Below are 15,742 nucleotides of genomic sequence, written 5' to 3'. Positions count from 1 at the left end.
AAAATATTATTGACCATTACAACAATGTTAAACTAGGCCCATAAGTGCGTTCGGATGTCAGACCTGCATATGTATGTTCACGTTGGACTAAAAGCCTTTTCCTTACCAACTACAGGAAAATTGTCATGTATTTGTTAAGATTCAAATTCAATGAACATTTTATTTTTTCAGATTTGTTTCGCACATTAAAAAAAAAATGGAAGAAATTTTTAAAATAATTATAAGAACTTGGTGATGTTCTGTTAAAGGGTCCCGATAGCTCAGTTGGTAGAGCACTTGCATCACAAGCAAAGGGACCGAGGTAGATCCATTGTGCTGTCGAGATTTTTTTCTGAACCCCTTGTCCACCCAGCAGTGATTGGGTAGCTGGTTCTGTTAGATTTGGTGGAAGTACCTACTTTGGGATAGATTAACGTCCTATCCAAAGTGTAGCAAGCAATTGCTATTGTTCGTTTCACGCTAAATAAACTGGGATAAACTTATGGCTCTGAAGGATGTTCTGTAAAGGTCGTTTTGTTTTACACAATAGGAAGTTAACGTTACGTCCCCAACCTACACCGATCGACGACGAATGACGTGGAAGAAAACGAAGATCTTTCCTGTCTTAATTAGGACATATCTTCGTTTTCTTCATCGTTCGGTTCGTCGATCGTTGTAGGTTGGGCATGTATTCGTTAACATGCTAATTATGTATACTATGTATCTTTTACTTAGTTGAACTTTTTAAAAATATATTTCGCAATATACACTAAACATGATGTAAGCGCTTTAGAAAGGGGCCCTGACCAACAGCAAGACGAAACATAAAGAACGAGATATGACGCCTGTTAGGCGATAATACCATTTTTTCCCGACAGAGACAACGCTGTTAACAGCCAGCTATTCATTTTACACCTGAGTACGGTGAGAGAATGTGATTAAAGACTCTTTTCCAAGGACTCAACTATGCCCAGAGCGAGGCTCGAACCCAGGCAGGACCTTCCAATCCGAAAGAGAATGTAATACTACAAGACCACATAGCCGCTCAGCACATAATTGAGTCCTTGGAAAAGGCTCTTTACTCACATTCTCTCACCGTACTCATGCGTAAAATTAGTACCTGGCCATTAACAGCATTGTCATTGTCAGAAAAAAAATTGTATTAACGTCTAACAGGCGTCACGTCTCGTTCTACATGTTACGTGTTGCTGTTGGTCAGGGACTCTTTGTAAAGCACTTTGAGCACGTTTAATGGATACTGCGCTATATAAAAGCTCAAATTTACATTTTGTTTTTGTTTTTTGTTTTGTTTTTGAAGATTAATCCTTCTTCCCTTTCGACACTGTCTTAGTCTTGCCGCTGGACACAGAAGAGGATTTTTTCCGACCTGCGGATTTGGCCGGAGACGTTGTGTTGTTGGCGGATGATGACGTCATCAGTGACGGAGAAGTAGAGGTACCCGTTGTTCCTGGCCCCGTGCCGGAATTGGCGGCGGCTGTTGTTGCCGTTCTCGGTCCCTTGGCGGACTTGGGAACTGCTGGAGTTGTGGCCCTTGATTTGAGAGCGGGACTGGAGAATTCTCTCTCCAGCTGTTCCCGTTTCTGTAAATTCCGGGACGGGTTTTTGGGGGCGCTCATGTATTCCCAGAAGTGAGACCTTCGCCTTGGATTGGAGAAGAAATAAAATATTAATAAATTCTGTTTGAATAATTGAAAAAAAAAAAGTTTAAAAAATAGAGCTTTTATAGAGCGCAATATCCACTAAACGTGCTCAATGCGCTTTATAAGGAGTGCTTGACTAACAGGAACACTTGACAAGTTGGACGAGACATAATACCTGTTAGGAGATATTACAATTTTTTCGGATAGAAACAACGCTTTAACGGCCAGATACTCATTTTACACCTGAGTACGATGAGAGAATGTGAGTAAAGAGCCTTTTCCAAGGACTCAACTATGCGCCGAGTGACGCTCGAACCCAGGACCTTCCGATCCGAAATCGAGTGCCAAACCACATAGCCGCACGATATTAATTAGTAAGTCTGATGAAATTTGCTTCTAGAGAAAACAAAGTAGCATCACAGTTACTAATCTCTTGCAAAAAGCAATGGAAATAATTGTCAGCTTCTGACAAAAGTTGTCTATTTTGGGGTGGGGGTTGGTGGTGGCGGATTGGGGGGGGGGGGTTGGGGTGAAATCGGCCCCGCCACCTCTATGATTGATTATCATAGCCACAATAGCACTTTATGTATTAGAGGAATTCGACATTCTGTCCTTTGGTTGTGTCCAACTCAGTGAAAACTGTCAAGAATATGGCACACGTGTAAATACTAGATTTTTAAAAGGTTTCTTCGAGTGAACACACTCACAAAAACACTCAATTCATTCTTTTTAAAATCATATGCCAAATTAAATCCCTCATCCTAAAATAGTAACGCGTAGTGATGTCATGTTTACAATAATAATTTGTGACGTCAGACTATCAAACGTTAAATTTCACTAAAATTAGATTCTTTAAAAAGAAGTCTTATTTACGTTTTCTACGTGAAGATGTCTTTTTTTTTTAAAAGATGACGAAATAAGATCAGAATCGAATGAGGGGTAGAATAAAAGATTTCTTACACTCTTGCGTTTTGGAACCCCCCCCCCCCCCCCCCCCCCCCCCCCCCCCCCCCCCCTTCCCCATCTTTATTTTTTAATATCATTCGTGGCCTCTAGTTCAAAAAAAAAAAAAGAGTATTTATAAAGGGCAATATCCACTAAACATGCTCAAAGCACCTTCCTAGGGGTCGCTGTCAACAGCAACACTTAACTTGTAGGACGAGACATAACGCCTGTTTAGCGGTATTACAATATTTCCCACCAGAGACAAACCTGTTAACGTCCAGGTACTCATTTTACATCTGGGTACAGTGAAAGAATCTGAGTAATGAGCCTTTTAAAGGGGTCGACTGTGCGCCGCTCAGAGCGGGACTCGACCTCAAGACGTTTCGGTCCTAAAGTTAATGAGACCAGATAGCCGTCTGCACATAACACCGTTCTGAGAAGATGAGTCGGATATGTTTGGAGATAGTTGTAGCTTACCCGTATGAGGTGTAGTCGTCGTAGAAGGGGAACTGGTGGGAACCACTGGATGGAGTCTGTCAGAAATGATAGGAGTTGTTGTAATAATGGTGATAAGTTCAATGATGATGATGGTGGTGATGATGGTGATGATGATGATGGTGGTAATGTTGATGATGGTGGTGGTGGTCATGGTTTGTGGTAGTAACGATGACAATGTTTAATCTACCATTCATAACAGCGTCTTTACGTTTTGAAAACATGAATGTCAAAGAAAATAGGTAACATTGTTATAATGTAAAGCATCTTGAGTCTCAAAATGACTGGCGTCGAATTTTGAAAAGTGTCAACGTGTATAAAATATGATTAAAAACTTGATTGACGCAGCAAAATAAGTATATCTAATGTCACGTATGAGTGTTGCTTCTTTTATTGTATATGCAATAGGGGGAAAAAGGGGGGCGACATTTCTCAACGGTACGGTCTTTGCTTCTTATCCGACAGGTACCGAGTTCGAATACCCACTATGTTGTGTGCCCTTGAGGAAGTCACCTCGTCCTAGCTCAGTTTGTGGCGCTGCACTGCGGCTGACGCCTGGGGTATTTCAGTCTTCCATTGGAATAAACCAAAGAGACAAATTTCCCTTATGGGATGAATAAAGAGAATGTTATTATATTATATATATATATTAAGTCTTCTGGAGAACAAGCAATGAATATGTTGAATTTTGACGTGTCATAACTATTTCAGTAGCAGGATGTATAGCCAGATTCTTAGGATTACAGGACGTCATAGAGCGAGGATTGGATGGTCTTTATTGATGATTTTAGACTAGAACATAAGACGCCATCACTCTGAAACCAGACATTTACACAAGGTATGTATCCAGTACTCCGGGTGACTGGTTTAACACTTCCAATGAAATTGGAACCAGTATTTTGACGTCGGACTGTTGTTTCCTATCCTATCAATGGGCTATTTGGACACCTATCTGCCTGTAAAACTAATCAACCAATACACCATAGAAAAGACATTAAGGTGACATTTGGATATTTATAACGTGAAAGAATTCTCACACAGTGACGTGGTAATGGCTATTCGTGTCATGGTCCTAGTACGTGTTTATATAGAATTTTATAATAATAATAATTGAGCTTTTATATAGCGCAATATCCACTAAACGTACTCTGAGTGCTTTACAAAGGGCCCCTACCAACAGCAACTTGTAACATAAAGAACAAGACATGACGCCTAAGGCGATAATACAATTTTTTCAGACAGACAACGCTGTTAACGGCCAAGTACTCATTTTACACCTGAGTACGGTGAGAGAATGTGAGTAAAGAGAGTTTTCCAAGGACTCAACTATACACAATGCGAGGCTCGAACCCAAGACCTGCCGATCCGAAAGCGAGTGCCATACCACTAGACCACATAGCCGTACTTATATTAGTGCGCAGAAGGTCCCGAGTTCTGGTCCTGATCTGAGCGGCGGCGCATAGTTGATTTCTTGGATAAGGTCTTAATTTATATTCTCTCACCGTACTCAGGTGTAAAATGAGTAAACCTGGTCCTTACCAACGTCGTCTCTTTCATTTAAAAAAATGTAAACTATAATGATATAATATCGCCTAACAGCCGTCATCATGTCTTATTCTGCATGTTAAATGTCGCTGATTAGGGACCCCTGTAAAGCACTTAGAGCCCGTTTAGTGGATATTGTGCGACACACATGCTCAACTTCTTGTTTTATTTTGTTTTTTAAATCGCAAATTGCGCAGAAATGGGCTATTTGGACACCTCAATGCCTGTTTTATAACTCTACCAATACACTATAGAAAAGACATTAAGGTGACGTTTGGATATTTATAGAGTGCTAGATTTCTCACACAATGACGTGGTAATGGCTATTTGTGTCATGGTGCGAGTACCTACGTGTGTATATATATATATATATATATATATATTATATATATTATATATATATATATATATATATATATATATTTATATATATATACAATTTGGTTGGTGTGGCTAAGTTAATTCAAGACATACCTGGCAAAAAAAAAATTTAAAAAAAAAACAAATATATATATAGAATACAAATTGCCACTCACATTTTTTGTGGCCGAGACGTTCGTTTCTGTGTCTCTTTACCGTCCTCAGTCGGCGTAGTCCTTAATAATGTCCGAAGAAAAAATTCTTACTCCAAACGAAGAACAAGCAATTCGTTTGGAGTAAGAATTTTTTCTTCGGACATTATTAAGGATTACGCCGACTGAGGACGTGAAAAGAGACACAGAAACGAATCGTCTCGGCCACAAAAAATGTGAGTGACAATTTGCATTCTATATTAGCTCTAACCATCATTATCGAGCACTTTCGTACCTACGAGTACCCACCAACACTCATATATATATATATATAATATATATATATATATATATATATATATATATATATATATATATATATATATATAATATATATATATATATAATATATATATATATATATATATATATATATATATATATATATATATATATAATTTATAAAAACGAAAACCATGAAATAATAGTGCACAACTCTTGATAAAAGGAGCTATATATATATAATATGTAATATATAATATAATATAATATATAATATGGTTTCGAGCATTCCCTCTCATTGGGAAGTGATCACTTCCTAATGAGAGCGAATGCTCGTAACAATATTGTAGATGTTGAACATAATTATACTTGAAATATTATATATACACATTATATATATATATATATATATATATATATATATATATATATATATATGTGTGTGTGTGTGTGTGTGTGTGTATTAGTGGGTGGGTGTGTGTGACCCAACGTTTCCAACCGGTATTATGTCTGGATGAACAAGGTGTTGGAAATTCAACTTATAGACTTTAGCCACAATTGTGGCATTTCAGATTTCTCTCTCTCCATTATGTCGGAGAATCAGTTGTGGGTTTGTTAACCGTTTACGGGCGGGGCGGGGCGTTCAACGTGTGGATTAAAATGATACTGAAATCCACTTAGAACGTTATATCCACTTAGTATCTGGTCAGGTAACAACTGTTACTGCATCATTGGTAGGGTGTATCAGAGCTGCCAGATGGCCTCGTGCCTGGCCAAAATTGGCCGCACAGATAAAACAAAAAACAAAAAAGAAAAGAAAAAACCCCACCAAAAAACAAAAAAACAAACAAACAACAAACAAACGAATTTAAAAACAACCATAAAGTTTTTATCAAGTTTAGTCGCGTTTTTTTGTTGTTGTTTGTTTGTTTGTTTTGTTTTTGGGGGGTTTTTTCTGTCTTTATTTTTGTTTTTGTTGGGTTTTTTTTGTTTGGGTTTGGTTGTTTTGTTTTTTTTTTTTTTTTTTTTTTTTTTTTTTTTTTTTTTTTGTTCATTAAAATCGATGAGTCTTTCAAGGGGGTTAGATTATTAGAAAGCTATTTGGTCTAGTGGTATGACACCTGCCTTCGGATCAGATGGTCCGTGGGTTCAAGTCCATGAGTGGCGAATAGCTTGAGTCAGTAGAAAAGGCTCTTTAATCTCATTCTCTTATCACACTCGTTTGAAAAACGAACGCCTTGTCGTTAAAAACGTTGTCTCTGTCCGGGAAAAAATGTAATATCGCCTAACAGGCGTCATGTCTACGTGTTAAGTGTTATTGTTTGCAGGGACTCATTGTGAGGCACGCTGAGCGTGGTTAGTTGGTATTGCGCTATATAAAAGCTCCGTTTTTTTTTTTTGGGGGGGTTTAAAGTAGAGAGCGGTTGGGAGGGGGGGGGGGGGCTGAAGGCAGAGATCGTGAAAATACTAACGAAAGAAAGAGTGATAATGAAGAGGCTTCGGATGGGCTTTTGTATTGTTCCTATACGAAGCCTCTCCATTATCACTCCTTCGTTAGGATTAATTCTTTAGTAGTGTTTGTCCACGTTAGGTTCTATTTGGCCACTTTTGGGGGCAGCGTGGCTCAGCGATACGGTCTTTGCTTCGTACCCGAAAAGTACCGAGTTCGAATCCCCGCTGCGCTTCGTTCCTTGAGCAAGTCACCTCGCCCTAGCTCAATTTGCGGTGCTGCACTGTGGCTGACGCCTGGGTTATTCCAGAGTCCCCTTGGAATAATAGACTGCAGAGACAAATTTCCCCTATGGGAATTTTATTTATTTATTTTATTTATTTAAAGTCAAAATTAGCCACAAGAAACCACGTCAATCTGGCAGCCCGTGTTTGCCTTTCGTAGTTAGCTATGCTATGCTAGTTGTATCGTGGTTGTTTGTATTCCCAGTAAGTAGGTCTTTGATATGGGTACGTTCCAATACCATTGTGACCCTAATGGATTTCAAGTGGGTAAGACCGTGGCCTTCGTAAAGTTATGGCCTGGTACTGACCAAAAAATGACGTCAAAATACCAGTCTTTTGCCACAAGAGAAAACAAATCGTGAGTTGTATTCAATAGTTCAACCAATGAAATAACTTGTTTCCATGAGCATTACTAACGACAACTCACTAGGCGGTGCAAAAACCAAATAATGACGTCAAAATGCCAGTCCTTTTGGATTTCAGTGTCAGGAAAAAACATAACGATGGCTACGATAAGACTGTCGCCAACGGCAACTTATAGATAGAATGCGCTTGGCCAAGGAGTTCACAACATTGCCATCCGGAAGTATAACGGACCAACACACAAACTCTGTGTAACCATGAACTTTTATAGTCTGGTTAATACAGTTTAGTGAGAACAACTCACAAACGCGGATGGCAAAAACAATAACAAAGGCCTGAGTGACGTCATCTGCATACTATCTATAGCCTGAAAACTAAAACCCACTAAGACCCATATTATTTTGACGTCATTTTTAGGTTTGTGGACCGACTAGTGAGTTTGTCTTTAGTAGTGATCAAGGAAACAAGTGGTCCCATTGGTTGAACTATTGAATACAACTCACAATTTGTTTCCTCTTGTGGCCAAAGGCTTGTCTTTTGACTTCATTTTTTGGTCAGTGTCAGGCAATAAGTTTACGATGGTTAAGGTAAGAGATAGGGTAAAATCTGAAGCGAGGACGAGAGACGCATGCGCACAACCAACATGACGTTCTCTCTCTAATAACTTTTCCGCCGGTGACGTCACAGACTATGGGTGACATCCAATCAAGGGATGCTACTCTTCCGCTAATCTCATTCCCTATTAAAAAAAAAGAAGCCCTAATTTACCGCAGTACTCTTGAAAAAAAAATGTATGGAAAAATTTGACCAGAAAACCTGTCCTTCAAATATCGATCGATTTAAATGACCCTCACCTTGGCAAAAGCTCTAATAATGTGAGTTCTCAAAGTATATCTTAAGTCTTGGGTAATAAGAGTTTTTGCCAAGATGAGGTTCTTTATAACCTGTCCCTTTCCTGTAAGTTTTATATTAGTGAAATAATAATAATAATAATAATAATAATAATAATAATAATAATAATAATAATAATAATAATATAATATAATAATAATAATAATAATAGTAATAATAATAGTAATAATAATAATAATAATAATAATAATAATAATAATAATAATAATAATAATAATAATAATGCTGAAATGGTATATAGCGTCATAACTCCGAGACACCAGACTCTAAGCGCTTAAATTACAAATTACTTTGGCTGAAACATACTCAATCAAGCACACAAGCAACACACACAAACACACACACTCACACACACACACACAACACACAACATAAACCAGACAGACCTACTAGTTATAGTCTTTATATATCATGTAACACCGAGTTTTATATCAGTTATAACCGACGTTTACATATTTGCAGGTCTGATATCCGAACGTCCATAGACCTAGTTTAACAGTGTTCATTGTTGGACAATATTTTGCGTCATTTTTTGAGATTTCAATGACAACAAAATGAGCCCATGAAGAATTGGGTTATCAGACCTGCAACTAAGTGCACGTCGGTTATAACCTAACCCGTACCTTTCCATTGGTAAGGCTGTAGTCGGGGAATTCGGACGCGTTGGGTTGGTAATCATCCACTTTGATGGCCGGGGTGTTAGAGTGCGTCCCATTATAACCTTGGTGCTGAGCGTTCCTAGACTCATACGGTGGCAGACCAGAGATATTATTATTATTATTGCCCGTGGGGGACGTCGAATATTGCTTCTGTTTATACACAATGTCCCCGTTTTTGGATATGTATTCTTCCAACATGGCGTCGCCTGTCTTTTGTTTGTCGATGACGTCTTTGGTTTCCGCTAGAATGTCCCGTGGCTGCTTGCTGCTGCTGCTACTGTTACTACCAATATCTTGTTTGCTTGTTCCGCTGATGACGTCATTTCCGGAGGTGGTATTGGATTGCTGTGTTGACCCAATGTTGTTGTGGACAACGGGTTTTTTGTTCCGCGTATCGGATTGGTATTTGGACGGTTGGGTTGTTGTCCCGTTGTCGCGTTTTATTCTAGAATCGCCTGGGTTTCTGTCAAAGAAAATTAAAAGTAAAATGTTAATGTTGGGCCATATTTTTACGGTTTTGAGCTTGAGAGAGAAAGGTAGACAGACAGATAGATAGATAGATAGATAGATAGATAGATAGATAGATAGATAGATAGATAGAGAGAGAGAGAGAGAGAGAGAGAGAGAGAAGGAGAAAGGGCGAGATGTGGAGAAAGAGAGATATGGAGAGAGAGAGAGGCGGGGTTGAGATAAAGAGAAAGAAAGAAAGAAAGAAAGAAAGAAAGAAAGAGAGAGAGATAGAGAGAGATAGAGAGAGAGAGAGATAGATTGATAAATAGAGATAGCGTTTAGAGGGAGAGAGAGAGGAGGGAGGGAGAGAGAGAGGGAGAGGGGGGGGGGAGGGAGAGAGATAACAGGACAGAGAGAGAGAGAAAGATAGATAGGGATATATGAAGAGACACACACTCACAGAGAGACAGAGAGAGAAAGAGAGAGAGAGAGACAGAGACAGAGACAGAGACAGAGACAGAGAGAGAGAGAGAGAGAGAAGGGTGTGGGAGTTGCATTGAATTACTCACTGTATCTGGACGGTATATTTTTTGTTACTGCGGACTCCGCCCCTCATGAAGATGTTCTTGTCGGACTCCAGAGACTTCAGCATGACCTCCTTGGCTTTGTCCACCGTCTTCAGGCTGTGGTCCAGGCGGTTGTCGTAACGGTTCAGGTCACGCATCGTGGTGTCATCTAGCTCGGACCGGGGCAAGCGCCGGACATTGAGGCCTTGGTATGTGTCTTTGGAACGCTTTTGTGACCTTGACATTGTTTTACCGTAGATTTCTTTTCGTTGTTTTCAAAACATTGAATTGCACTTTTTGATAAATAGGGTTCTTCTTTTAAGTTTTAAAGTCTCTATTTTCTTGTTTATTTCAATGTAATCCTGCTCCTTTTTATTTAACTTTTCTAGATGTTTCTTTTTAAAATGTTCTTAAAGACCAAAATAGTGTGCTGTGTTTTTTGCTATAAAAGTTGTCGCTCATTTACTTTCCGTGGTAAAAAAAAACCCACGATATTTTATCGTTGATGTACGCAGACAATCTATACCAAGTATATCGATCTATCGTCAAACCACTTTGATCGTTTATCGATATGTCATGTTTTCTAATGGAATATTCAACTATCCACAAATCACATTTAATTTATCCCATTGCTGAAAAAAAACAGAAAATCCTTTGAAAAGAAATAACGTATTCATATTTAAATGTCAGTTCAGTTGTAATGTTCTGTATCCTGGATCTCGGTTTTAAACCAACACACACTTTTATTTCATTCACCAAGTAGATCGATACCATGCAATCTGAATCGATTCCAATCCGATATGAATTAATCGATGTGTCTAACGATAATCCTGGGTGTTCGATGTGAGGTATCTGACGTTTCTCATCATTGCTTGCATGCCTGGAAAAGAAAATCGAAGAAATGAAAACTTGATTCATATTTTTGGAAATGTAAATAACATTTGTGAGATCAACAGATAGTATGAGCTTGGCTAAGAAACTTAGCCTTAAACGTTTAAAGTCTGGTGAATACAGTTTTGTGAGAATTACTCATAAACATGGATGGGGAAAAAACAATAACTACCTGAGTGACGTGATCTAAGTTCTATGTATAGATAGTATGCAGATGACGTCACTCAGGCCTTTGTTATTGTTTTTGCCATCCGCGTTTGTGAGTTGTTCTCACTAAACTGTATTAACCAGACTATAAAAGTTCATGGTTACACAGAGTTTGTGTGTTGGTCCGTTATACTTCCGGATGGCAATGTTGTGAACTCCTTGGCCAAGCGCGTTCTATGTATAGAACTCATGTCTTTGTTATTGTTTATGCCATCCGCGTTTATGAGTACTTCTCACGAAACTGTATTCACCAGACTATAGATAGTATGCGCTTGGCTAAGAAGCTCATAACATTGCCATCCGGAAGTATGACGGACAAACACACAAAACTGTGTGTATCCATGAACGTTTATAGTCAGGTTAATACAGTTCAGTGAGCATTACTCATAAACGCGGATGGCAAAAAACAATAACAAAGACCTGAGTGACGTCATCTTCGAACTCTCTATAAACCTTCAAGGTTACACACAGTTTGTGTGTTGGCCAGTTATACTTCCGGATAGCAATGTTGTGAACTTCTTAGCCAAGTGCATATTATCTATAGCTGAATATTTATACGTGTGTGTGATGACGATAGCTCAGTGGTTAGGTGCCACGTTTTGTAATAAAAGTTTAGCAATGTTGATTGTGATCAGTGATTATGATGGAGGAAGACCACTGGAAACTTGGAGAAGATCGGTGGAACGAGAGAGAGAGAGAGAGAGAGAGAGAGAGAGAGAGAGAGAGAGAGAGACTGAGTGAGAGAGAGAGAGAGAGAGGGAGAGAGATGACATCCTTCGGTTGTGGGGTGAGGTCTGGAAGCTGGCAGAAGACAGAAGTCACTGGCGCTCCTAACTGTCGACTCTATGATGTGTTTATGAAACACCAAAGAGGAGTAAGTAAGTAAGATTATCAAATTAAGAAATTAAGGAGCAGGTACCAGTGTAAGATAAAGATCTGAACAAGTATTTATGAAAGGTACCAGACAAAGCAAGAAAGAAATATACAAGAAAAAAAACATCCCAAAAAATCAGTCTACCCCAATTTGGGATCGAACCTGAGACCTTCTGATTACCGGTCGGACGTGCTACTTTTACACTTGTAATGGTAGCACGTCTGACCGGTAATCAGAAGGTCTGAGGTTCGATCCCCAGGCGAGGTCAATTGTTTTCTGGGAAGGGTTTTTTTCTTATATTTTTCGTTCTTGCTTTGTCTGACACCTTTCATACACACTTGTTCATATCTTTAAGTAAGATTATGATCAGTGACCAAATGGGTTCAACCTTTAAGAGAAGAATAGAGGTATAAAATTGTCCCAACTATCGGGAGCCTCTGTGGTGTAATGGTAGCACGTCTGACTGATAATCAGAAGGTATGAGGTTCTATCCCCAGTCGAGGTCAACTGGTTTTCTGGAATTGCTTTTTTTCTTGTATTTTTCTTTCATGCTTTGTCTGGCACCTTTCATACACACTTGTTCAGTTCTTTATCTTACACCGGTGCCTGCTCCTTAATTTCTTAATTCTCTACAACTGCCTGTCGCCATTGTTCCTAAATCTGTGCTGACACTCATAAAACATTACACACGGTATCTACCCCATTGTACGACAGACCCCTGCAGTGACAGGACAGAGTAGATCATGTGACATCATACCATATTATCAATCAATCAATACAACAACATTGACCCTCAACATGACCAGTTAACTGCCGTACTGTCAGTGAAAATTAAAAAACACGTATTCAAAAATTTGGTCAGAAAACTCGTCCTTCAAATATCAATCGATTTAAATAACCCTCGTCTTGGCAAAAACTCTCAAATCTGGGACTTAAGGAAGACTTCGCGAAGACCCAGGTTTGATATTTTTTGCCAGGATAAAGGTCATTTAAATCGGCATATATTCGAAGGACAAATTTTCTGGCCAAATCTTTAAATTCTTGCTTTTTTTCCAGAATACGCCAGTAGATAAATGGTTAACAATGCTTGCTTCGAGTACAAGGAAATTATGAAGAGAAAAACGATCTGTTGAACAATGTAAAAAAAAGTTTCGTAGTAGCTATTGTTAGTAACAGCACATGACCACTCTGTAAGCACCGTCAACAATAAATTTTGATAAAATGTGCTTGTTACTGTTACAAGCAGACTTTTTTTTTATGACACTGGCTTGGTTTAGCATTGCTGTATTGGATAAGATTTTACGTTTTACTACAATAAGCCCATAACAATTTGGGTTATCAGACTTGTTAATAGGTATACGTTGTGTCAAACCAATAAAAGATCTGTTAATGGAGCTTTTTATTACGACGGTAACTGTCAACTCACCCCTCACTACCCCCCCTCCCCCACACCCCTCCCCCCTCCCCCCTTTTCCCAAACAATCGTATCTCGATCCTCCGTGGGTTAAATCGCCCGTTCTGTTTATACTTGAAGCTCGAAGGAAAAAAATAAAGATAAGTATTGAATTGTAAGCTTCAATTTATTAGACGAAAGTAGATACTGTGGACGTTTCGGGTTTTCCCTTTATCAACAAAGCACGATGAATAAAATACTTAGGATGAATGAGATAAGTGTGAATGGCGTAGTTAGGGCGAATAAACGTTTTTTTCTTTTACTTACAATTCAATACTCATATTATTTTGGTAATTAAATTACAAATTGATTAATGCTATTCCAATATGATATTTTTTATGCTTAAATTATCAATTTATTGTTGTGTTTTATTTGCATTGTAAAGCGCCTCTGAGCACATTGTGGATCTAGGCGCTATATAAATTCATTCATTCATTCATTTTTTCTCTGTAAAATATAAAAATTCTGACCAGGAAACTCATCCTTCAAAAAATCGATCGATAATCGATCGACATTTAAAGTGAGTCTACGTGTGTCTTGTGGAATGCACTCGTCATCGGATCAGAAGGTCCAGGGTTTGAGACCCGATTTGAGAGGCGCATAGTTGAGTCCTTAGAAAAGGCTCTTTATCCACATTTTCTTTCCGTACTCAGGTGTAAAATGAGTACCTGACGGTTAACGGCGTTGAGCATTTGTCGCCTAACAGACGTCAAGTCTCGTCCTACATGTTAAATATCGGTGTTGGTAAGGGGCGCTTGGGGATCTCGATAGCTCAGTTGGTAGAGCACTCGTTTCACACACAAAGGGACCAAGATCGATCCCGGGTGCAGTCGAGATTGTTTATTATCTCCCTGTCTACCCAGCTGGTTAGCTGGGTCTGTTAGATCTGGTAGAAAGTACATTGCGTTAGCAAATTAGCGCCCTGTCCAAAGGTTAACAAGCACTTTCTATTGTCCGTTTCACGCTGTAGAAACCGGGATAAACTCCGGCTCCATGGGACCTAATGGCTCTGAAGGACGAATTTTGTTTTTTTTAATTGGTGAATTGCCACAGATCCTGCTGAGATTGAGGACTGTCGTATAGATAGTATGCGCTTGGCTAAGAAGCTCATAACATTGCCATCCGGAAGTATAACGGACCAACACACAAAAATGTGTGTATCCATGAACGTTTATAGTCTGGTTAATACAGTTCAGTGAGCATTACTCATAAACGCGGATGGCAAAAACAATAACAAAGACCTGAGTGACGTTATCTTCGAACTATCTATAGATAGTATGCGCTTGGCTAAGAAGCTCATAACATTGCCATCCGGAAGTATAGCGGACCAACACACAAAACTGTGTGTATCCATGAACGTTTATAGTCTGGTTAATACAGTTCAGTGAGCATTACTCATAAACGCGGATGGCAAAAACAATAATTAAGACCTGAGTGACGTTATCTTCGAACTATCTATAGACGTGATCCACAGGACAGTAACAGTTATTTGACGTCTGACTGACGTTTACGTGAAAAGTCTAAAGACATTCATTCACACGTTAACTGCCTTTTCTACTCTGGATTAAAAAAAAACCCCACGAATTTAAACATTTGGCCAGAAAACTCGTCCAAATATCGGTCGATTTAAATGACCCTCAAGACCTCAAGTGGGTATGAGATTTTTAAATTTTTTTTTTGCCAAGATAAGGGTCATTTAATTCTCTCCTTACCAGTCATTTTCAGAATTTTCCCCAAAACTTCACACCCAACTAGATTTTTTATCACTCAATCACAATACCAGGAAAGTTCTTGCCATACATCATTTCTTTAGCAAAACATGTTCTCCAACACACTGTTCATTTTCTTTAAATTTTATGATGTACAAGAGAAATTTGAATAAGAAAAATGTTGGTTGTATCGTAACGAATGTGACGATTTTCCTATGGTTGGTAAGGAGAGGGTTAAATCGATGGATATACGAAGGACGATTTTTCTGACCAAAGGTTTAAATTGTATTTTTTTCCATCGTACGGCAGTTAACTGTTCCACGCAAATGGATTTTGATGAGCAATAATATAGATAGTTCGTAGATGACGTCACTCAGGTCTATGTTTTTGTTTTTTGCCATCCGCGTTTATGAGTAAATCTCACTGAACTGTATTAATCCGACTATTGTTTTTGCCATCCGCGTTTATGAGTAAAGCTCACTAAACTGTATTTACCCGACTATAA

General features: G+C 38.7%; 1 protein-coding gene across 2 annotated transcripts in view; it reads right to left on the bottom strand.

The window, feature by feature from the left end:
• Positions 1-380: 380 nt before the first annotated feature.
• LOC144956662 (uncharacterized) overlaps positions 381-15,742 on the bottom strand; it is a 45,932-nt gene continuing 30,570 nt past the window's right edge. The window contains exons 3-6 of one of the 2 annotated variants that reach the window (XM_078887311.1): positions 10,107-10,983; positions 9,052-9,550; positions 3,063-3,118; positions 381-1,641 (exon numbers count right to left, since the gene is read on the bottom strand). In XM_078887311.1, coding sequence (XP_078743437.1) covers positions 1,299-1,641; positions 3,063-3,118; positions 9,052-9,550; positions 10,107-10,348 — 1,140 coding nt within the window. In that variant the 5' untranslated portion in view covers positions 10,349-10,983 and the 3' untranslated portion in view covers positions 381-1,298. The remainder of the gene's footprint in view (positions 1,642-3,062; positions 3,119-9,051; positions 9,551-10,106; positions 10,984-15,742) is intronic. The other variant, XM_078887312.1, reaches the window with a different exon arrangement.

Source organism: Berghia stephanieae, chromosome 11 (genome assembly GCF_034508935.2).
Source record: "Berghia stephanieae isolate SIO BIC M18660-M18661 chromosome 11, UCSD_Bste_1.3, whole genome shotgun sequence".
In the NCBI taxonomy this organism is placed as follows: Eukaryota; Metazoa; Mollusca; class Gastropoda; order Nudibranchia; family Aeolidiidae; genus Berghia; species Berghia stephanieae.
This window is presented reverse-complemented; position numbering and strand designations above follow the sequence as displayed.